We start from the raw sequence: 25,000 nt of genomic DNA, 5'->3' as shown, positions 1-25,000 counted from the left end.
AGTGTAGAGTGACTACTTATGTAACTGTAGACAAACACTTTTTCGTACGTATTCTTATTATCTCTACGAATTAGTATTAGTTGTTGTACTTCTTACTTTCTTTTTATTGACTGTCTGAAATATTGTCGTTCATAAGAATATGACTGATTATACTCCAAACGAAATTGTTGACATGCTACTTATTTTGGGTGAATGTCGCAAAAATTATCGTCAAGCTGCTGCTTTATATCAAACACGTTATCCAGATCGACGGCCACCAAACCATACAGTGATCCGACATATTGAAGTAAGAGTGCGTGAGGGTCGCCTGATGCGTGTAAGGTCAGCTCGCAATTACGACGATGATGCACGAATGATAACTATTTTAGCAGCAATTCACATCAATTCCCATATTAGTAGTAGACAGATGGAGAGGGAAATAGGGATACCTAGAAGAACTGCCCTTAGGCTCTTGAAAAAGGTAAAATATCGTGCCTATCACATAACTCTAACTCAAGCCCTTACTGCAAACGACAAGTTACACCGTATGGAGTTTTGTCAGTGGGCACGGGAAACGTGTAGAAATGTTCCTGGGTTTTTTAGATATGTCATGTTTTCGGACGAAGCTACATTTCGCAGTACTGGTGAACTCAATAGGCATAACTGTCACTACTGGTCAGATGTCAATCCTCGTTGGCATAGGGCAGTAGATGCTCAACACCGTTGGACTATTAATGTCTGGTGTGGCATTGTCAATGGATATCTAATTGGTCCACACTTCTTCGATCGAAACATAACTGGTGACATTTTTCTAGACTTCCTCAGACACGATTTGCCATTTTTGCTTGAGGATGTGGACTTAGAGACACGACAAAGAATGTGGCTGCAGTTAGATGGAGCGCCACCCCATTGTATGCGGAGAGTGGTGCAGTATTTGAACACGCGTTTCAATGGGAAATGGATTGGGAGGAACGGACCAGTACTATGGCCTGCACGATCCCCAGATTTGACCTCACCAGACTTTTATCTGTGGGGATATTTGAAGAACGTTGTGTACGAACGCCAACCAACAACCAGAGAAGATATGATAGAGCGAATTCGATTAGCTTGTGCACAAATCCCACGGAATGTTTTATTGAATACTGTAACACATTTTCGCAGAAGGATTAATTTATGTATCCAAGCACATGGAGATGTCGTTGAACACAGTTTAGTTCATGTATGAATGGTCTGGACTGACGAAGAAAACTACGCTGGACGTGAGAGGCGAGGGGACTCACGAAGAAAAAGCACCCCGGACGTGAGAGGCGAGGGGACTCACAAAGAAAAAGCACCCCGGACGTGAGAGGCGAGGGGACTCACGAAGAAAAAGCACCCCGGACGTGAGAGGCATGGGAACTCATCAGGCGGGTCCCGAACTGATCACCCTTGCTACGTGACTCAAACGCGAAGTTGAGCAATCGGCGGGTAGTGGTACCCCTGGCATTGACAAACAGAGCTATATCCAACCACATACGGGTGAATATCTGCTACACCGATAGGGTTATTCGCTACAGTTGTAACCAAGAGGTCCTCCCAGTTCGGACCCACAGTTAGTGTGTCACGACTTGGGGACTCTTGGTGAAATCAGGGGCGAATGACCCCTCAGAGGGCTTGAGAGTCCAAATTACATTTTCCGGGTTTTCCGTGAGGGTGGTCAGTGCTCTTACCTCCTCGTGGTCGGGACTGTCCACCATCCAAGGCAATAATTCCTTGTGGATCCCAGGGACGACGGTGTGATCAGTTAGGCTGATCCCACTCTGGTCTCGGGTGACGCTAAAGGTATAAGCTCCTTGGAGGGCTAAAAGAGCTGTACATACCCATATACCATTTCATTGTATCCTATCCCTTTGCCCTTACTTGTACCTTCCTGTAACCCTTTAACATCATATTCTCTCCATAATGAAATTGCCGAAGAACAGCAAAGTAGGGTGCTTGACCAGACTTACCGTGTTTTGTGCTGATTAAAATGTAGAATGCACAGTTGGTGATTCACATATACTTTGGTTTTAAGTTCGTTAGCGAGATCGATGATTACTTACCGGACACACGAGGTTGTTGGCCCCTCTAACCGTATTCATACTATGAACATTAGGCGCTTTCTTAAACACAGTCACCATCTTGGCGGTCATTTTGAAAACGGTGTACCATGGCGAATACATTCCTACGAAAGCTGTTTAATATTCAGTATTTAACGAACGTGGAATTACTCCCCCAAATTTGCTATTTAAAATTTGATTTTCGCCCCGGATACCATTCAGGCGGCTCCGGAAGTCGCACCGACATCACGTCTCGATGTGCCTTACGTCAGTTACCTACTCAAGTTTTTCTTCTGTTGATTTATCTCCAATCGCTTTCACACTACGGGTACTACACCTTTTCTCTGACACGGATACTATGTTTCTGCGGCCTTTTGAGAACAGTGCCATTTCATCTCAATCGTTTTCTCCTGCAAGATGTTTGATTTTGCAAGATTTATCGAACGAGGTACCACTCGACTCATGTTACTATTTGAAATTTTGAAGTTAGCCCCCAAGAGCCCTTCAGGGAGGCCACTGGGATCACAGGGACCACACCGTTCGATATGCCCTATGATATTTACGTATTTCAATTTTGTTCCATTCATTTACCTTCCATGGTTTTCACACTACGGGTACTGGAGTTTCCGAACCATATTATGGCGGCCATTTTGAAACCGGTGCACAATATGGAACATCTTTTGGTATAGCGTTACTTAGTTTTCCAAGACCTTTCGAACGAGGTATTACTCGACCCATGTTCCCATTTGACATTTCAAAGTTACCCCCCGTTACCCCCATTTAGGGGGGGCGGGGAGGGGTACTTTTGGTGGAATTGGGTTTCCCCCTTAGCAATATATATCGTGTACTTGAAACATTTCTTCTATGTTTTATCATTTTTCAGATATTTCCGTGGATTAATTAAAATGGCCCACCCTGTATATATATATATGTATATGTATGTATATATATATATTCATCCTCACGGCATTGTCAAGGCTCTATATTTGTATTTTACATTTATTATTGCAACCGGGTGTTACTGACTTCCGTATACGGTAGCCCGATCATCACCCTTGTTCTTCGCGCGCACAGTCATTCGAAGAACTGAAAACGTACTCTGTACACAAACAGTTTATGGTTGTGAACTCGGAAAGCCTGGTACTTCTGCTTGTCAAGGTCAAAAAGTGGGAGAAAAAAGGATGTGTAGAATGTAAAGAGGGTGCAACAGTGACTGATGCTTGTAAGGGAACATATTCATTTGTAGTTCGTGCACATTCCGCCTGTAGCGCTACTGTGGCACGACGTATATTGTAACTGTATAACTCTTGTACACCGCTAGTAGGTCTATTCGCGTTAGTAACGACCGAAACTATGTTGTCAGCTCTGACTGCGATAAGGCACTGCCGTGCTGCTTTTCCTTCTCTTTTTTCCCCCTTTTCCATTTGTGAGACGCCAAACATGTTGTTTTTGCTTGTTGCACGCGCTGAACGTGTTTCGGCGAGCGAAGTATTTAAGAAGTTGACTACATATTCTTGTTCGCGATAGTTTTAAATTGGTTAACTGTTGAAAAATATACGAAAATAAAGTTGTACTTGTTAAGGTATATTAGTCGAGGACGTAGCTACTGACAGTGTTGATTACAGATTTTCTCGAGGAAGAATTTAATTACAGTAGAGGTGAAAAGGAGACGTCCATTTAGACAGCCCCCCCCCCTTATCAGACTCAATCGGAAATGGTCTCAATCGTTTGTACAAAAATGTGCAGGTGAAATTTTCGTTTGTACAGAATTAAGGGCGCCGTCAGAACGAAAACAAAGTGGGGGCTGTCTAAATGGTAGCCCCCAAACAACATGTCCTATTCAAGCACAAATTGTCGCAATCATTTGTACATCGTTTCTACAGAAATGTGAAGGCGAAATTTTCGTTTGTACACAATTAGGGGCGCCGTCAGAACGAAAATAAAGTGGGGGCTGTCTAAATGGTAGCCCCCCACCAACAAGTCCTATTCAAGCACAAATTGTCGCAATCATTTGTACATCGTTTCTACAGAAATGTGAAGGCTAAATTTTCGTTTGTACACAATTAGGGGCGCCGCCAGAACGAAAACAAAGTCGGGGATGCCTAAGTGGTAGCCACTCCCACCATGTCCAGTTGAATCACAAATTGTCGCAATCGTGTGTACTTCGTTTGTACAGAAATGTGCAGGCGAAATTTTCGTTTGTACACAATTAGGGGCGCCGCCAGAACAGAAAAAAATGGGGGCTGTCTAAGTGGTAGCCCCCCACCATGCCCAATTGAATCACAAATTGTCGCAATTGTTTGTACTTCGTTTGTACAGAAATGTGCAGGCGAAATGTATGTTCGCACGCAATTAGGGGCGCCGCCAGAACGAAAAAAAATTGGGGGCTGTCTAAGTGGTAGCCCCCGACCATGTCCTATTCAATCACAAATTGTCGCAATCGTTTGTACTTCGTTTGTACAGAAATGTGCACGCGAAATTTTCGTTTGTACATAATTAAGGGCGCCGCCAGAACAGAAAAAAATGGGGGCTGTCTAAGTGGTAACCCCCCACCATGTCCAATTCAATCACAAGTTGTCGCATTCGTTTGTGCATCGTTTGTACAGAAATGTGCAGGCGAAATGTTTGTTTGAACAAACTTAGGGGCGCAGCCAGAACGAAAACAAAGTGGGGAGCTGTCTGAGTGGTAGCTCCCCCCACGATGTCCAATTGAATCACAAAGTATCGCAATCGTTTGTACATTGTTTGTACAGAAATGTGCAGGCCAAATTTTCGTTTGTACACTATTAGGGGCGCCGCCAGAACGAAAACAATGTGAGGGCTGTCTCAATGATAGCCCCCCCCATTTCCAATTCAATCACAAATTGTCACAATCGTTTCTATATCGTTTGTACAGAAATGTGCAGGCTAAATTATTGTTTGTACATAATTAAGGGCGCTGCCAGAACGAAAACAAATGGGGGCTGTTTAAGTGATAGCCCCCCACCATGTCCAATTCAATCACAAATTGTCGCAATCGTTTCTACATCGTTTGTACAGAAATGTGCATGCAAAATTTTCGTTTGTACATAATTAGGGGCGACCTCAGAACGAAAACAAAGGGGGGGGCTGTCTAAATGGTAGCCCTCCCACCATGTGCAATTGAATCACAAATTGTCGCAATCGTTTGAATATAATTATAAAGAAATATGCAGGCGAGATTTTCGTTTGTACACAATTAGGGGCGCCGCCAGAACGAAAACAAAGTGGGGGGCTGTCTAAATGTTAGCCCTCCCACCATGTTCAATTCAACCACAAACTGTCGCACTTGTTTGTACGCCTTTGTACATAAATGTGCAGCTGAAATTTTCGTTTGCACATAAATGTGGCCCCGCCAAAACGATAACAAACTATGGGCTCTCTAATTGATAGGCCTCCCACCATGTCGAATTCAACCACAAACTGTCGCACTTGTTTGTTACGGTTTTGTACAGAAATTTGCAGGCGAAATTTTCGTTTGTACACAATTGCGGGCGCGCCAAAACGATAACAAAGTATAGGCTACCTAATTGGTAGCACCCGCTACGTCCGATTCAAAAGAAAATCATCTCAATTGTTTGCACATCGTTTGAGCAGTAATGCGCAGGCGAAATTTTTTTTCTAAGCTATCAGATGCGTGGACAGAACGAAAAAAAAAGAGGAGTTGTCTAAGTGCTAGCCCCACCATGTTCGATTGAACCACAAATTGTCGCGATCGTTTATACATCGTTTGTGCAGAAATGTGCAGGTAAAACTTTCGTTTGTATTAAATAATATACGGATGTGAGTATTTTTAATATCTGCGATCAACATTAACCGGTTTGAATAACGGTTGATGAGTTTGAAAATGGTTCCTATTGCACTAGTTGAAAAAAAATTCTTTTTCTCTGGCACACGGAAGAAAATGCCTGATTCTAATAGAACTTTTCACGTAGAATTCGAATCTGCAATCAGTTTTTCTCCATCACCCTCAGTTTTCCCGTGACAGAGGTGTTTTCGGAAAATTTCCCCTCAAATTTCTGTTCTTTTTCTTTTTTTCTTTTTTTTAAACCATTTTCATACTTGTAGCTTGGGTACCTTAGGTATATAAACGCACGCCTTATTTATACTTAGTAAGCCCTCTAAGTTTCATAAGAATAGCATTATTCTATCTAGAGAAACAAACATATTTATATAAAAAATATGCTATGTGTACTGTTCATTTTACAATATTCATTAGTGCAGATAAAATCACATATAACTTCCACGAAAATTACAATATAAGCACGGTTTATATCTTATTGGATTTGAAATAAAACATATTTTCAATGATGTATACACCGTGTCACCATTTTATATCTACTTAATAAATAATACAAAAGAAGTGAGTGGTATCTTCTTAATAAATGGACACTTACTTACCTCAACTAATATGTTTTAGTTGTCGACTTTCTTCTGTGTTTGGTTTCTGGAACATCTCTTTTAAGTGTCCAACAGTAATCAGCTAGCATTTTTGAACTACACCGTCACTGGTACCTCTTCTCCATGGAGGAAATGTCCTGATGAAAATGTTCCTCATACTCATCACTAACAGCACCAAGCTTTTCAGGAAAGAAATGCAGGTGGGATTCTAGAAAGTGAAATTTAAGGGACATGTTGCAACCCATTTCATTGAATGATTGCCGGAAATCACTCACAATTTCACGGTAATTTGGGGCTTTCTTGTTTCCTAAAAAATTCTCTGTTAAACATTTAAATGGACACCAAGCTGCTTTCTCAACCAGAGTTAAGAGATCCTCAAATTTTTGGTCACGAATCAAACATCTTATTTGGGGGTCTACAAAAATCCCTAGCGTCACTAACCCGAGGAATTTTTTCCTTGCGGTAACAAGATCCTGCATTACTTTTGTCCATTGTCCTAACAAAGTTTTTGAAGAGCCCCAACTTTATGTGAAGAGGAGGTAGAATTATCTAATCAGGGCTCACCAGTGAGGAATAAACAGAATTCTTCTCTCCAGGAGTTAATACATGCGTTGGCCATTCCTTCTTGATGTAATGTTCCGCTTTGTTCCTGCTGTCCCATTCGCAGAGGAAACAACAATATTTCGTATAACCAAGCTGCAAACCCATTAACAAAGAAATGACTTGCAAATCACAGCAAACGGTCCACTTGTATTTCTCATACTGAATTTTTTCTAACACTATTTCGATGTTTTCATAGGTTTCCTTCATATTAGTTGCATAAGCCAAAGGCACTGAAGGAAATTTGTTGCTATTGTGCAAAAGGACAGCCTTAAAACTAGTTTTCAAAGAGTCAATAAGCAATCTCCATTCTGTACTTATATGTGCATGTCCAAGTCTATCCATCACAGCACAGACATTATTACAATACACTAAATCATTTTCTTGAGAATAGTAGTTTTGAAACTCTGTATGAAGGTTTCGAAAAATACACACTTTAGTGTCATGATGGAGCAGATTCCAGCCTTAAGTTTAGAATCAAGAAGTTCTGTCTGTGTATTGGAGAGTTTTAAATCCCGTATGAGGTCATTTAGTTCACCCGGAGTTATCAGATGGGAATCCAATGTAGATGTGCTTCCTACATAAGTAGGATCATCATCTTCATTTGGAACTTCAATAGTTGCCTCAAGTACGTAATCCTCATTTACCGTAAGATGAGGAGGAGGTACCGGTACAGGTAATTCTGCACTGTGTGGAACTGGCCTAATTGCTGATGCAAATTAGGGTACTGTACTGTGTGGTTAGATTTACTGCTTATTTCTTTTATCTGTGTCATACAAAAGTAGCAGTCTGAAGAATGATCTTTTGGTTCCCTCCAGATCATCGGTACTGCGAAGTTCATGTTTCGTCCACCATTTGCCCACCCAGTCAGACGTTTCACGCAAGTACAACAAATGTAGTGAGGAACCCAGTTCTTATCCTGGTCTCCTACACAGCAACCAAAATATAACTGATAACACTTCCTCACAAGTAGAGTAAAACATCGACGTTGTGATTTAAATATCAGCTCCCCACATACATAACAGAAATTGTCCGGTTTATTTACACACTTCCTCGACATCTTGTATCCTGTAAGGTATCACACACATACATACACACACACACACACACACACACACACACACACACACACACACACACACACACACACACTCACACACTCACACACACACACACACACACACACACACACACACACACACACACACACACACAGGAATCTACACTCCATCAAGTTCCCACAAAATCCCTCTAGACATTCCCTCATACAAAAATGGTGACATGGTGTACACATCATTGAAAACGTTTTATTGGAAGTCCAATGAGGTATAAACCGTGATATATTGTAATTTTCGTGGAAATTATATGTGTTGAAGACCGACCCGACCCCACCCGTGACCCAAATTGACTGACCCGACCCGACAACCCGACCCGAGCTGACCCGATTGGCCCGACCCAAAGTGACCCGAGTGAACCAACCCAAGGTGACTTAACCCGACAACCGACCCGAGTGACTTGACCTTACAATCTAACCAGTTTGAGAGAGCTAGAACTTTACAAAACTGCCACCAGAAAAAAAATGCTGACCAATTCTTATGCATAAACCATTGTTTCGGCTTTTTTTACTTGTAGTATAATTATCCTCCTCCTCCTCAGTGTTCTCCCATTAATAAACAGGCCAGTTTCCGTGAATTAGGTAAGAAGCTTCCATTTTTGCGATTTCCCGCTAATATCTGCCTCGCAACCCAACATAATGTACCACCCTCCTTATTACAATATATCAATTCCAACCTTCTTACACACTCTCGCTCTCCTGATATCACCTCCTTTACTACATCCCTCAGAATGCAATCCCTTAGCAAGATCAAAACTTGTGATCCGTCCATTTTTCGCTTCCTTATATCGTCTAATATTGCTCTCGTCTCTTGCATTTTTTCAGCATTTCCTAATTCGTTTTCCTCTCTACCCTGCTAACCTTCTTTATTTTACTCCACATCCAAATTTCCAAGGTTAAAATTTAGGCAATCAAGTTCAAAAGTCAAAACAAAATTTGACTGAGTTCTGAAGACAAGTTCTGAAGGCTAAAAGAATAAAAGTTCTAAAGACATTATTTTCTAGTAAGGAATGTATATAGAACTTCTTTTAATATTTTTTTGCTGTGTAACAAACAACAATTTCATCACGTTAACATTCCGATTTTTCTATTTAAAAACAGCGTTGCTGTCTGATAGAATCATAAGGAACTAATTGCACTGAAATACCATTCTGTAGGGAATTACCTTTTATTTTTTCTTGATTAATTTATCTAGAAGATATTTGCAACGTTATATAAAATTAGCAAGTATTTTATTGCGGAGAAAGTCAAATCACTACCCCAGCAATAATAATAATAATAATAATAATAATAATAATAATAATAATAATAATAATAATAATAATAATAATAATAATAATAATAATCTGAAGGTGACCAAGAAAGTTCTGTCTCTTTGTGGAGGTCTGTGTTCAATTGGCCCTCACACCGTGAGTTGAATGCGAATGGATATAAGGTGAAGGTCAGTTGTTGGACGAGACGAGACGAGACAGAATTTTCATGAAAGGGTACGAGATGAGACAGAGCTCTTTCAATAGAAACATATGCACTTTTCCAGACGAGACTACCTTCACGACACATTTTCGAAACGAGAATGCCCCAAACCAGGTCTCGTGAGCAACACTAGTAAGTATATCCAACATACTACTTGGTTGTGGCTGTTCAGATACACCGTGAACGTGCGTAAGGACTGAGTGAACATGGGGCCTTCACAGAGCGTCATAAGGGCTTGTTTGCTGTACGAGTTCAAATTGCTGCTCCGCGGAGCGGAAGATATGACAGGCCTTTGGTGAGGGTGTCGTGACTACGCGGAGAGTGCAGTGGTATGACGGTTTAAGGACGGTGACGAAACACTCGAAGACGCACCACGTGCCGGAAGACAAACAGATGTTCAAAATAAAGATCTTCGGGCAGCAATTGAGGCGAAGACAGACATGTGAGGAACTGGTACTACCTTTCAGTGTAAGTGGAGAAACCATTCGGCACCACCACCATCAACTTGGGAAGCACTGCAAGTTGGGTTGATAGGTCCTACATGATTTGACTTGGAGCCAGAAAGCAACGCGAGCAGACACCTGTGTTTCTTTGGTGTCTCGTCTGAGGAAGGAGCAAGTTCTGAACAGGGTGTTGACATGTGATGGGAAGTGGGTCCTGTACGAAGCTCCACGGCGCCGTCATTGTTGGTTACACTCTTAAAAATTTCCTTGCTCAGAAATGAGAAAAATGCAAGTTCAAAACAAAATAAGTAATGTTTACTCATATTTGAGGAAAAATGTCTCATTATTTCCAAATGTGTTTTCATTTGTGAGCTCAAGGCAAATTTTCAGGTTCCCATTTATGAGATTTTCTCACTTCTTAAAAATGAGAATGGAATAGTGCGCGATTTGCATTATCATAGATGATTTAAAAATAACGGTAACAATCTTACCGAAATAATATTACTATGTTTTACTAGGGAGTAACATTGCTAGGGCTCAATTACTATTCAGAAGACGAGATAAAGGAGTGCGAAGTGCAGTATTCGCCCTGTAGCAGAGTGCGAATGGATATGAATACGCAGTAGGTGATGCAGCTGAGGTGGCGTATGGATACGTGTCATGTGACAGCGGCGAGGAGCAGCATACATATCAACTTTCGAACGTAAGTTTGGGTGAATTGTAAACATACTACCATAGACTAAAAGTTACTGCAGTACATTCGTTAAGGCCCACCTCATGCAGATTATATAGGCTATAGCACTCAGGTTGGCTCCCTTATGTATCAAAGCTCAGTACTCAATTCACATAATAACGAGTGCAGCTGCAATGCAAGGCCGGTCAGAGCCCCGTAGGGCACGTTGTTTTCTATAGGCCTATTGCAATAGAACGGGGAGGCATGTCAATGTTTTACACCCTTCGCCATTTGTTGTAATGTGCAAAATAGCTTATGTACGGAAACAAAGAATACATAAGTCATCTGTGTAGTTAGCATCGGCGCAAATCTGTCTTCAAAATTGGGGGGACGGGTTAAGACCGTTCCCATTATATATATAAGCGATGCTCAAACTATTTATGAAGTTGAAAAACAATGCTGTGAAGGATCAGGGGAGCAGAATTGTCTTCAGTGGCTTATTTAGAGGGTTCAAGCTCCCCCCGAAATAAATTTGTTAGTTTTTCGCATACCAGGCACAACAATAATCCTTCTTACCATTTCTAAGAATGTCATTCACTTTCCATTTTCTTATGCTCTGTTCAGAAATAATACTGTATTTGTCAAATTTCATTCCATGTAAGAACTGCGTCCTTTTGTTCTTTCTTTCGTCCTTTCTACTTTTCTGTTTCTTTTTCGTGATGTTACTTTCTTTCATTTCGCTTATCATACTTTATCGACCGTTGTCAGTTGTGATTCAAGTTTGCCGTCATCAGTAACACCAAAACTAAGAGGAGTTGATAAGCGAAACTGGTGTTTCACACCAACTTGCGCGGATATCAACATGACAGGACTTTGGTTATTATAACAAAGGAAAAATTATATCGGTTAGTTATTTTTAAAAGAAAGAAATGTTTGAATTAAAGAACATCAAAACAGTGGAATAATTAGCCCGGGAAATTAGGAAGACCAAGAGGATGCTTCCTTATTCTTGTATGAATAGAATAAAGGGTTAGATTCACTCCTAAACTTTTCTATCATATCATACAGGATTTATCGGTCTGCAATTCTTGCCATTATAACTTTCTTGCCATTATTCATAAATTAAAATATATTTAATTCTCAAACTCAGGTGGCAATTGCCCACTTCCTTCCTTGTGTTGGACATAGCCCCTCGAAACAAAATCCTAAATACGCTATTGGTTGTCTTCAGCATTGGGTGGTGGGCAGATTTGAGGCTTATTCTAGAGAATGGAGATGAAACTCATATTACAGTAGATGAATCTGATTTCTGAGGTGAACCTGTTGTAGAGTATACAGTATTATATATTAGGCGATGTAGATGAAGTAGTAGTACATATCACTATTACAAATCACTGCCGTGAACACATTCTGAAATCTGAATACATGCATATTTACAATTTGTATGTTTTTAATTAGGCATCCACAAAGATCCACGTTAAAATTGTTTTATAATACTATAATAATATAAATAATGACTTACCCAAGACTATGAAGAAACAATATCAATTATGTAAAACGCAACAATACTCGTATTTGAGCAAAATGATGATGATCTCAATAAAATTACAGTTAACAGATATAACCTTAAGATTATAGAGAAAAAAATATTCCAGCAATTTAATCCTTTTATTTGCTTACGAAGCATCCTCTCTCAAAAGAAAAATTGGGACACGCTGAAATACGTAGGAACAAACCATGGTTCAAAATAGCAGAGAAGAGAAAACAGGAAAATTACGTTTGCTACAAAATCCGAATGAAATAACTACACAAAATTTCATAGACATCATGCTGGAAACTTCCAAAACTTTTAGAACAAAGAAACGGGAGTTTTTGAAAGCTAAAATTAAGGAACTTGAAGATAATAGTTAAAAAAATTGGGACATGTATAAAGGGATCAACGAATTTAAGAAAGGCTATCAACCTCGTGCTTATATTAAAGAAAGCTGATGGAACAGTTCTCACTGATACAGATGGCATTTTAAATAGAAATATTTCTTTGACGATTTGCTTAACACGCAGCCAAAGACTAATGTGCGTGGAGAAAGGGAGCTACACACCGCAGAACTGAATATTCCAGAACCCAACCGAATAGAAGTAGAAATCGCTATAAAGAAATTAAAGAAACACAAATATCCGGGTGTAAACAAAATTCCGGCTGAGTTAATTTTAGCTGGAGGCTAAAAAATGTGGAACAAGATACACAAACTGGTGGGGTGCTGACTGCCACGAGTGCTGACTGCCACAGCCAATTATTGGTGCTGATTGCCACGACTGGCGCTGATTGCCAATATCAAGGTGCTGACTGCCACGATGGCGTGCTGACTGCCACGAGCCTGAGAGAAAGTTGCTAGACGTAACATTACTGGACGCCAAGAAACATGAAAGAAACTAGATAATCCTTAGGATCGTGTTGTTCAGACGAACACCTAACAAAGGTAAACAGGCCTTTGTATGTACACTCATGTCCAAAATTATTGTCATATGATTATAAATATGCTGTTTTAGTAATATAATTTGATAACGAATTCGCCCGGTATTTCTTATAATGTTAGTATGTGTATAATCGGCAAAGGCAAATATGTGGTAAATTTCATGTTAAAAGAGCAGTAAATAAGAACAATAAAACGAAAATAAAATTTTCTTGCCCATTTAGTTACATTTTATTTTACTCATTATGATTTTCGTATTTATAATTCTTTTCCTATGAAATTTATCACAAATATAAATTTCCGGATTATACACATAATATAAGTATTAAAAGTACTCTGCAAAATTATCAAATTATATTCTTACAAGAAGACAGTTACAGATATGCGACAATAATTTTGGACATGAATGTACTTTCAGATTTGTCAGGGAGCGGTGCGTACAAAATTGGTACGATTTATGTATTCTCACTTGAACTCCCTATGTCAGCATGAACTGTGTACAGCTGTGCAAATTGTTTCGAGCAGCTCTTGAAAGTTCCATCAAAAAAGCACTGCTGACTGACCATCACAAGGGAAGTTAAGGAGAAAGCACTCGCCTGCAGAGAAACTAAGCATGCCATTTGAAGTCCCAATTCATGCTGATTATAACAAGCTAATAAAATTCCTGTACGGTTGAGAACGGTTCGAGATATTCAACTTGGAAGTTTATATGAGAAAATGAGGATATACGCATTTATACAACAACATAATTAGTAACGAATATTGACATGCGAATTGAAAGCTATCGGAAGTAACAGAAAAAAAAAGTATTTCGCAATAACTAACGGGTTTGTTAGATACAATTAGTCATTACATTGTTTACAATAATCATAGGTTAGAGATGAAAATTGATCACTGTTGTTCTTCTGTTTTATGAAGAAATGACGCAGGCAAAATACTCCCTTGCACCATGAACATTTTATATATGCAATTGTGTTGCATCCGTCAAGAGAACAGTTCGCAGAACCAAAGCAAAAAGCAAATTCGACAAGTGATTCAAAAGTTATAGGCCTATAATTTGTTCATAACCTGCCTTGCAGAATGCAAGCTGAAACAATCCAATGTATCGCGGTGATCGGAAGTGATTCGTATGGAAACGAACTTTATTTGATTGTTTCGTTGGTACATTATAACATCCAGATGAAGAAGATTCATACTATGTACAAATCTCCTGCCATAATCTTTGATTGATCGGAATCAAAACACATCAAATGGTTACAGAAATCGTATGCAATTCTTAGGTATCTTCTCAACCATTAGGTCTTTGCCATCCGTCATGCAACTTGTAATGGACAATTTGTCTGTGAATGGACCCCAGTGATCAAGCAATAGCAAGTTCAAACCATTTTCTCATATAAATTTCCAAGCTCAATATCTCGAACAGTTCTCAACTTACAGGAGTTTTATTACCTGTAGTAATCAGCATGAATTGGCATGTTTATTTCTCGGCAGGCGAGTGCTTCGCCCAAACTTTCCTTGTCAGCTGGCTTCAGACCATCATATCCATTAAATAATACAATAAAACAATTAATATAAACAATGAAACGTGCAAATTGTACATATAACAGAAAAGACAATCCTTTTATAAACATCCAAGTGTATGTCGTTCCACTTAGTGAGCAACTTTGTAACTTATAGGATGCCACATAGATTTGCTGTGATGATTACTAAATTAATCCCTACTAAATTAATTAATAATCATAAATTTAATATGAGGGATTAATTCCTCCCTTTCCAAATACAGTTTCTCCCAGGCTTGTGGCAGTCAACACGCCGTCGTGGCAGTCAGCACCTTCATATTTACAATCAGCGACAGTCGTGGCAGTCAGCACCAATAATTGGCTGTGGCAGTCAGCACCCGTGGCAATCAGCACCTATCCCACAAACTCATCCTTCTTATCTACAACAAGGAAAATTGCCACAAGAGTGGAAAGAATGAATCATTGTTCCAATCCACAAGAAATGCGACAAAATGACTGTAATAATCAGTGGCGTATTTACGATTTTGTTTCGGGAGGGGCTTTGCCTGGAAATGTGAAAATTCTGCAAGATATTTCATTTACTTTACTATACTTAGTAAGATTTCGGGGGGGCTTAAGCCCGGAAGCCACCCCCCCCTAAATACGCCTCTGGTAATAATTATCGAGGCGATGGGGTCAATCTCTCTTCTGTCAATATCCTATAAAATCCTTTCAAATATTCTATTAGCAAGATTGACCCCATACGATGAAATTATTGGAGATTATCAGTTCGGATTTAGACGAAATCGATCAACTATCGACCAAATATTTACCATTCACCAAATACTCGAAAAAAAGTGGGAATACAGTAGCCCGATACATCAACTATTTATTGAGTTTAGAAAGGCTTACGACTCGGTTAGGAGAGAAATATTGTACAACATTCTTACAGAATTTGGAATACCGAAGAAAGCTAATTAGATTAATTAAGACATGTTTAAATGAATCCCAAAATAAAATCCGTGTAGGAAAATTTTTGGTCACGAGCTTTCACATCGAGAATGGCTTGAAACAAGGAGATGTGTTGTCCCATTATTATTCAACTTTGTCCTGGAATACGCTATAAGGAAAATCAAAGATAGCAACCAGGGCCTAGAGTTGAACTGTGTTCACCAGGTTATGCGTACGCTAATGATGTAATTTTAATAGGGGATGATATGAGAACAATAGAAAGAAATGCACAGAAAACTAAATACATGGAAGTGCGTCAGGACCGTAACACGGCCAATTATGAATACGTTAAAATATTAAATAATACTTTTGATAAAGTAGATACAGTAGATGATAAAGTAGTGATAAAAAAAATCTAGGATCAACATTAACAGACGATAATCATATTCACGAAGAAATTAAATATCGACTAAAAACAGGGAATTCGTGTTATTATTCAGTTCAAAATCTCTTGTCGTCGCGTATTCTGTCGAGGAATTTGAAGCTTAAAATATATAACATGATAATCATGCCTGTTGTTCTGTATGGTTTCGAAACATGGTAGCTTACTCTGAGGAACAACATAGACTGAACGTATTTGAGAACAAAATCCTCAGATGAATATTCGGATCCAAGAGGAACGGGAATAGGGAATGGCGAAAACTTCATAACGAGGAACTACATAAATTATACGGCTTATTAGACATTGCTAGGGCCATCAAGTCTAGGTGGGCAGGACATATAGCCAGGATGGAAGAAAGTATGAACGCTTTCAAAGTGTTAGCGGTAAAACCAATTGGAAAACGGCTATTAGGAAGACGTAGGCGCAGATGGGAAGACAATTTGAAGATGGATCTCGCAAAAATAGGATTGCAAAGTAAAAACTGGATCCAGTTGGCTAAATATAAGTCAATGGAGAGCTTTTCTGAACATGGCATTGAACCTCCGGGTTCCATAGGCCATAGAGTTGGCTTACGAAGCATGAGTAGATGCCTAGGCTGATACTACAAATATATGAAATGCGCATTTACTGAAAAGATGGGTTCTACTGACATTGGGTAGTCTATATACTCTTCGTGTTCTACGGCCTAGGGGAGAGGATGAAATAAGATTTCACATCACGTTACGTCACACACAGTCACACACCTTCATTTTCATTAAAAATGGAAAAACCAAGAGAAACCAACTTCATCTCATATTTCTTTGTGGCAGTCGGACACAACGCATCACAGTTATCTGCAAAAAGGACTTTTCAAATCGGATTATTGGGAGAGCCTCCAGTTCCAATGTTGGGGGGGACATGTCTCTCCATTTCCCCGGAATTTGTCCCCGTACCTACTGCGGAGATAAATTTCCAGTATGAAGAGAGGGGCATTTATTGCAACTTGTGCCCAAGTAACGAACGTGGAATGAGTACATATTGATGAGACTACTAAACGTATCTACAGCACGAAGTTCAGTTTGAAATACTACAGAATACGATTCTTTTTAAAAGAAATGGAAAAGCCAAGAGAAATAAATTTCATCTCACATTCCTTTGTGCCAATCGGACACAAATCATCACACTTATCCCAAAAAGCACTTTTTAAGACAGATTATTGGGGGGACAGTCCCCCCAGGTCCAAGATTGGGGGGACATGTCCCCCTCGTCCCCCTGGGATTTGCGCCAGTGGTAGTTAGGAACAGCGTTACAAAACAACGTGCGATTTATTATCACGGAATTGTAATACAAAAGTACTTTGTACTGATCACCGAGCATAGATTGGCGCCTCCTTTTTTTCATCACCAGTAATCGTTTTAACCCATATATGCCCTTATCTTTTTTGTTTTGAATTTTGATTTTTCTTGGAAAGTACATAATTTTTCGCCTATTCTGGGTGAATTTAGTGTCATTTATTTTTGCTGATCTCCCATTGGCTAATTATGATACTTTGTCAAAAACGACCTGAGGGGTAAATATATAAGCTTTAGTAATAGCAAAATATGTAAGTGGGTCGTTTTCGACCCGGCAGGCTTTTAATGACACGTTTGCAGGTTATTTGTGGCATAGTACTGTACGCATTTGCTCTTAATTTAATATAGAGATTGCGGTAGCTCAGTGGTAGAGCGCTCACCTCTGGTGCGATGAGGCCCTTGCTCTGATCAAAGGATTTCCAGCTCGCGGCAAGTGGGTTTTCTGATAGATAAACACAGTGTGCATGGGTTTTCTCGGAGTTCTTCCCAACCCCGTAGCCAGCCCAAAAAATTAGGGGGGGGGGCGGTAGAAGTTAGGGGGACTCGACCCAATCATATTATCATATTATAGTTCATTTGGAAGCCTACCGTGAAACTTTTAGGGGGCCAGCCAAATTTTAGGGGGGGCCGGTCCCCTAGCCTTCCCGTGGATAAGGGGCCTGGTTCAACCCATTTCTTCCCACTTTCTTCATTCCACTATCTTTTTCATTCTCATCATCATCGTCTCCTTTAGCCTACCCAACACAACTGTGGGAAGTAAGATTCAAAGATTTCATTAGTTTTTAATCCAACGTCCCACGATTGTGTTCCAAAGCTAAGAGAGACAGTGATAGAGATGGATAATAATGGTGTAATGAAAATGTGGACGTACGTTTCTTGGCAGTTTTTGCATGGGTTTGTGACCTTGTTTCCAATCTGAATTGAATCCTTAGCAGTGGAGTTTCAGCACATTTTTGAGGGGCAGAAACTGTCGCATGCCCCTGCAGTAATGAAGAAGGTGGAAGCTAGGGGCTGAGTCCTGGAACTCCGGACCTTCCCCGAAATCGCTACTTTTATGCAAATTTTATCAAATTTTAGGGGCAATTTTATATATTTTAATACAATTTGTCCTCGTATTGAACTTAGAAACCCTCCGAAATAAATTCCTGTGTATATTTCTTGTAGAAGGAAACTGGAGAATCCTGGAAAAGCCCACAAACATGGTGTTTTCTCATTTTGGCAACTTTTTCTTTTATGGTAGAGAAGTAGGCATATTAGACTGCGATGACTCAGATGCATGGGGTCCCTAGTTTGATTCCACCTCCGTCAAGTGGGCAGTGTGAGTAAACATTTTATGTATGTTTTCTCGGGATTCCCTCACTTTCTTCATTACAGCATTTTCGCTCATTATCATCATAACGTGTCCCTGAGTTTCGTAGCATAAACGTGGGACGCTACACTCCGGCAAAAATTGTTGCCGTTATTCTGAAATAGACAGATAATTCTTGATTCTGAATTATCAAGAAGTTGGTATAATGTCGGAGGAAACGGAAGAATCTTGAGTAAACCACGTTGATGAAAAAGAAAAGTCTTGAGAAAGTGGACAGTGATAAAAAGGAAAATGCTCAACTGTCTGATGCAGTAGGAATAAGTAACGCACCTAAAATACAAGCCATCGTGGTATTCGTGGAATTTTCTTGAGTTGAAGGGAAGATTTAAATGTGTTATGTTTTAAACAATATCTATAACTATAGGTGTTCATTTAATACAAATTTTGGGTGGACTAATAGTTTGGATTTTTTGCATATTTATATTTTGTTTATATCCTTTTACGTCTTCTCGTATTTGAGAACCGCGTTTCTGTGCACCGTTTCTCGCTTTTGAGGAAGATATTTCTCAAATCTTTTTGAGAAATGTGTTTCTTAAAATTGGGGTTATATGTCCCATTTCCTCAAATGTTACTTTCTCAATTTTAAGAAAAATAGATTTTTTCTCAAATTTGAGAAAGCATTTGCACCCTCAGAAATGAGACATAATTCCTCTCATTTGAGTCATTATTTCTCAAAATGATTTGAGAAAATCGAAATCTCACTTTTAAGAATGTATTACTCGGTGCACAAGTAAGAAACGGATGTTCTCAAATGCGAGGATTTTTTTTCTCGAATTTAAGAAACCATTTTTAACAGTGTAGCATCCCATGAACCGGTTCAAAAACAGCCCAAGCCAGCACTACGCCAGAATAAGGTTCTCTTGTGCATTTTGTGGACTGCTCGAGGCATCGTCCATCGGGAACTGCTACCAGCTGGTCAGATCATCAATGCAACTGTGTACTGTCACTGTGTACTGTCTGGATCCAGCAGTTCTGAATCCCAAAGGGGTCCTCTTGTTACAAGGCAACGCTAAGCCCCACGTGGCTAAAATGACCCAGTACATCATTCTACGCCTTGGATGGAAAACACTATTGGATCCGCCATACTCCACGGACATTGTACCGTCCGATAATCACCTGTTCCATTCCTTGGACAATCACCTTAGAGAACGCCAATTCAAACAGCTAGTAGAGGTTCAATATGCACTTGATACCTTCTTCACTTCACGTCCCACCAAGTTCGACTGCGATGGAATCCATGGCCTTCCAGAACGTTTTCAGAAGGTCGTCGAGGCTGATGGAGACGATTTTTGATATTCCAGGTACGTCTTAGGTTACATACCAATGTTCGAAGGTGTTGGTGAAAAGGCGGCGGAACTTTCTTGGGCACTCTTAAAGTTATAATAATAATAATAATAATAATAATAATAATAATAATAATAATAATAATAATAATAATAATAATAATAATAATGTGTCCTGCCCAAAGGCAGATGTTTGACCCGAAGGTCCATGGGTATTGATTCCAGCTCGTACCAAGTAAGTTTTCTGGTGGACAAACCCCATGTGCATGGGTTTTCTCGGTGTTCTCCCATTTCCTCCCACTTTCTTCATTCAACCACTTCAATTATTTCTCATCATCACTGTCTCTCTTAGCGTTGGTGCATAACGTGGGACGTTAACTAGATATTTCTTTTCAATTTCACTTAATGTGACATTTAACTTGACATAGAAACGCAGAAAGGAAAAAAGTCAGTAGTAATATTAATTACAATTACAATACCAATTAGTTAATATAGGGTAAAATTAAAATTTTATTACTATTTCACCTTCAATTAGTCACATTTATCATTCATTCACCAACTTCGAATTGAATTCCACAACAAAGCTCTTTATAGTATTCCGTATAGAAAATAAGTGAAGAATGTGACGACCCGACCCGAGTGACCCGACACGAGCTAACCCGACTGACCCGACCCGACAACCTGACCCGTAACCCGACCCGTTTGAGAGCACTATCAGAGGGGTACTATTTACAGTACAATTTATTTTGTATGGTTTAGCATACTTTAAGGCTACCATACTTTTTGAAAACAGAAAAAACGGGACATCTTACAAATTAGTAGTAAATATTGCATTTTGTATTAATTTTATCTTTCGAATTTTACTACAGTATCGCACTAGTTATACAACTTAAAATAATGTATTAATATAGTCCATACTCAGTGGCGTATTTAGGGGGAGGGCTTCCGGGCTCAAACCCCCCACCGAAATCTTACTTACTATAGTAAAGTATATGAAATATCTTGCAGAATTTTCATATTTTAGGCAAAGCACCCCCGGAAGTTAGCAAAGCCCCTCCCGAAACAAAATCGTAAATACGCCACTGTCCATACTTAATCAACAGTGCTAAAAATTATTATAGAAGCTAGAAGCTGTTATACAATATAAACGCAATCAGTGAACATACAATATTTAGGCAAAAATTATATTTTCAATATTATTACGCATACCACCTTTACATGCTCTACATGTCTATAAAGAAAAATATCCAGATTTATGAAGTTGTTTCAAAATTTCAATAGGCAGATTTATTTTTGTTAACCTAAAATGCGAACTAAAAGAAAGCAATTTGCATAATTGTTTTTCTGAAGCAGAAAAAAATGTGTTTTCGGGGCTGGTCTGCAACGTCACAAGAATTTGTTGACACCTCGGGGTATACATTCTTTTTTTTAGTGATAAGAGTGCTACTTAGGAGGATTTAAACATTGCATGTTATATCCGGGGAAGCAGCGATTGCAATAATAATAAAGATTAGAATGAAATTGTTCCTATAGTATTGTCGGAATTGAAAGCAAAAGGAATAAGTCGATTTTATTATCTTTTCAGAAATTTTGATATGTAATTAATAATAATAATAAAGAAAAAAACAGGACAAGAAGGAAAATTTCTGCACACCGGGACAAATTTTAAGAAACCGAGGCGTATGGTAGCCTTACATACTTATTTCCATGCGGAGTGTCAGTACGGAGCCACTACGTAGCAGAGTTGAAACAAAACCTCGTAAATAGGTTGCCAACTCAGGAAAACAAAATTACCTTCACACCCTCAAAATTCTCTGTACAAATGAGAAACTGAAGACTGTATTGATCGTTATTGTATTTACCAGCAATTGCCACTTGTTTAAAATTATCGAAACAGATGAATAATACTGGATATTAATTTTTATGTAACAATAGTTGATTCATAAAATGAAATTTATTCTATAAACTTCACTTCAAACAAAGGAAATTGCTTTAAAAAGTCATTTTCTACTCTCAATAAATGAATAAAATTCTTTTACAATAAAATATAAGTGTTATCAAATTTGTTATGTTAAATAAATAAAAAAAACTGCCATACGTTAAAAAAATATCGATAATGTATAATACAACGGAAATTTGTGTTTGTAAAGGCACTGTTGAAAAATTTCGATGTTCAATGTTATATTCTGGATTGCAGATTCCAAAATACCGGTCAGAAGGGGTCTAATAACAAGTTTGTACCGGTCACCGGCCTTAATCAAAATTACAGCAAATACCGGCCAGTTAGCAACTCTACTCGTAAATCAGAATGCTGAATGCACCAAAATACTTCACCATGCATTCTATAGTTTCTGCAAAATGAGTTTAATGAAGATGATCAAATAAAACAAAATACTGTGTTATAATTTTCCCTCTAACAGTCTACTTTGTGAATTTGTTATATCTTCCACTTATCAATTTCCTGTACGAGATGAGAATCACGGTTTCTGCGCAAGATAGAAAGAAAAAAATACATTTTTCTCATAAGGATTCACTTCACGTAAGAAATAATGAATAAGTTTAATAATAAGAGCCGAGGAGTGAAAAACTAACTCAGCAATAATGATTGTAAGTATAAATATAAATATAAAAAAAACAAAAAAAAAACATTTAATTCCATCATCGTTAGGATAAGATCAATATAGTGAATCACACGATAGTGAGAACAAACCAAACCACACAATAGTGTGAACAAAATCCTGTTAGAAAAATACTCCATAAATGTGACACATTTTTTTAATGTTTCTACCATTTATACAAACCCTCACATTGTTTTCGTTCTGGCGGCGCCCCTAATAGAGTACAAACGAAAATTTCGCCTGCACATTTCTGTGCAAATGATGTACAAGCGATTGATATAATTTGTGATTGAATTGGATATGGTGGGGGCTACCATTTAGACAGCCCCACTTTGTTTTCGTTCTGGCGGCGCCATTAATTGTGTACAAACGAAAATTATGCATGCCTATTTCTGTACAAACGATGTACAAACGATTACGAAAATTTGTGATTCAATTGGACATGTTGGTGGGAAGCTACCACTTAGAGAGCCCCCAGTTTGTTTTCGTTCTGGCGGCGCCCCTAATTGTGTACAAACAAAAATTTTGCCTGAACATTTCTGTAAAAACGACGTACAAACGATTGCGACAATTTTTGATTTTATTGGACATGGTCGGGGGCTACCACTTAGACAGCCCCATTTAGTTTTCGTTCTGGCGGCGCCCCTAATTGTGTACAAAGAAACATTTCGCCTGCTCGTTTCTGTACAAACTAAGTACAAACGATTCCGACAATTGTGATTCAATTGGACATGGTGGGGAGGTATTACTTAGAAAGCACCCTACTTTGTTTTCGTTCTGGCGGCGTCCCTAATTGTGTACAAACAAACATTTCGCCTGCACATTTATGTACAAACGACGTACAAACGAATGCGACTATTTCTGATTGAATTGGACATGGTCGGGGGCTACCACTTAGACAGCCACCACTTTGTTTTCGTTCTGGCGGCGCCCCTAATTGTGAACAAACAAACATTTCGCCTGTCCGTTTCTGTACAAACGAAGTACAAACGATTGCGATAATTTGTGATTGAATTGGACATGGTGGGGGAGCTACCACTTAGACAGTCCCCTTTTTTCTGTTCTGGCGGCGCCCCTAATTGTGTACAAACGAAACTTTTGCCTGCACATTTCTGTACACACGAAGTAGAAACGATTGCGATAATTTGTGATAGAATAGAACATGTTGGTGGGGGGCTACCAGTTAGACAGTACCCCACTTTGTTTTCGTTCTAGCGGCGCCCCTAATTGTGTACGAACATACATTTTGCCTGCACATTTCTGTACAAACGAAGTACAAACGATTGTGACAATTTGTGATTCAATTGGACATGATGGGGGGGCTACCACTTAGACAGCCCCCACTTTGTTTTCGTTCTGGCGGCGCCCCTAAGTTTGTTCAAACAAACATTTCGCCTGCACATTTCTGTACAAACGATGCACAAACGAATGCGACAACTTGTGATTGAATTGGACATGGTGGGGGGGGGCAACAACTTAGACAGCCCCCATTTTTTCTGTTCTGGCGGCGCCCTTAATTATGTACAAACGAAAATTTCGGGTGCACATTTCTGTACAAACGAAGTACAAACGATTGGGACAATTTGTGATTGAATAGGACATGGTCGGGGGCTACCACTTAGACAGCCCCCATTTTTTTCGTTCTGGCGGCGCCCCTAATTGCGTGCGAACATACATTTCGCCTGCACATTTCTGTACAAACGAAGTACAAACAATTGCGGCAATTTGTGATTCAATTGGACATGGTGGGGGGCTATCACTTAGACAGCTCCCATTTTTTTCTGTTCTGGCGGCGCCCCTAATTGTGCACAAACGAAAATTTCGCCTGCACATTTCTGTACAAACGAAGTACAAACGATTGCGATAATTAGTGATTGAATAGAACATGTTGGTGGGGGGGTACCAGTTAAACAGCCCCAATTTGTTTTCGTTCTGGCGGCGCCCCTAATAGTGTACAAACAAAAATTTGGCCTGTACATTTCTGTACAAACAATGTACAAACGATTGCGGCAATTTGTGATTTAATTGGACATGGTAGGGGCTACCATTTAGGGGAACTCCCTCGAGAGGAATCACTCTACTTATTTATTGCAAAAAGCAGAATTTAAAAATTCGCATTCGTCCAAAGTTATCGTGTGAAGTAACAGCCGTTTGTATGTACGTACTAATATTGATAAGTTCCACTACGCGATCCCAATTAATAGTTCATATACCCGCGCCACACACACACACACTAGCATTTGTACACACGAAAGTA

General features: G+C 39.3%; 2 protein-coding genes across 4 annotated transcripts in view; both read left to right on the top strand.

The window, feature by feature from the left end:
- Positions 1-25,000, top strand: part of LOC145685707 (transforming acidic coiled-coil-containing protein 1-like) — a 118,035-nt gene that overhangs the window by 81,219 nt on the left and 11,816 nt on the right. The window contains exon 5 of one of the 3 annotated variants that reach the window (XM_081758155.1): positions 10,625-10,646. The exons of the other annotated variants lie outside the window; for them this stretch is intronic. Within the exon in view, the coding sequence (XP_081614281.1) occupies positions 10,625-10,631 (7 nt within the window). The 3' untranslated portion in view covers positions 10,632-10,646. Of the gene's footprint in view, positions 1-10,624; positions 10,647-25,000 lie in introns of those variants that run through there. 3 annotated transcript variants of the gene reach the window in all.
- On the top strand, positions 140-1,204 carry LOC145684542 (uncharacterized). Its single transcript, XM_081756937.1, has one exon. It carries the CDS (start codon positions 140-142, stop codon positions 1,202-1,204), a length of 1,065 nt encoding a protein of 354 aa, XP_081613063.1.

This window comes from Thermobia domestica, chromosome 5, assembly GCF_964235325.1.
Source record: "Thermobia domestica chromosome 5, izTheDome1.hap1.1, whole genome shotgun sequence".
In the NCBI taxonomy this organism is placed as follows: domain Eukaryota; kingdom Metazoa; phylum Arthropoda; class Insecta; order Zygentoma; family Lepismatidae; genus Thermobia; species Thermobia domestica.
Note: the sequence above shows the minus strand (reverse complement) of the source record. Positions and strands in the feature narration are given on the sequence as shown.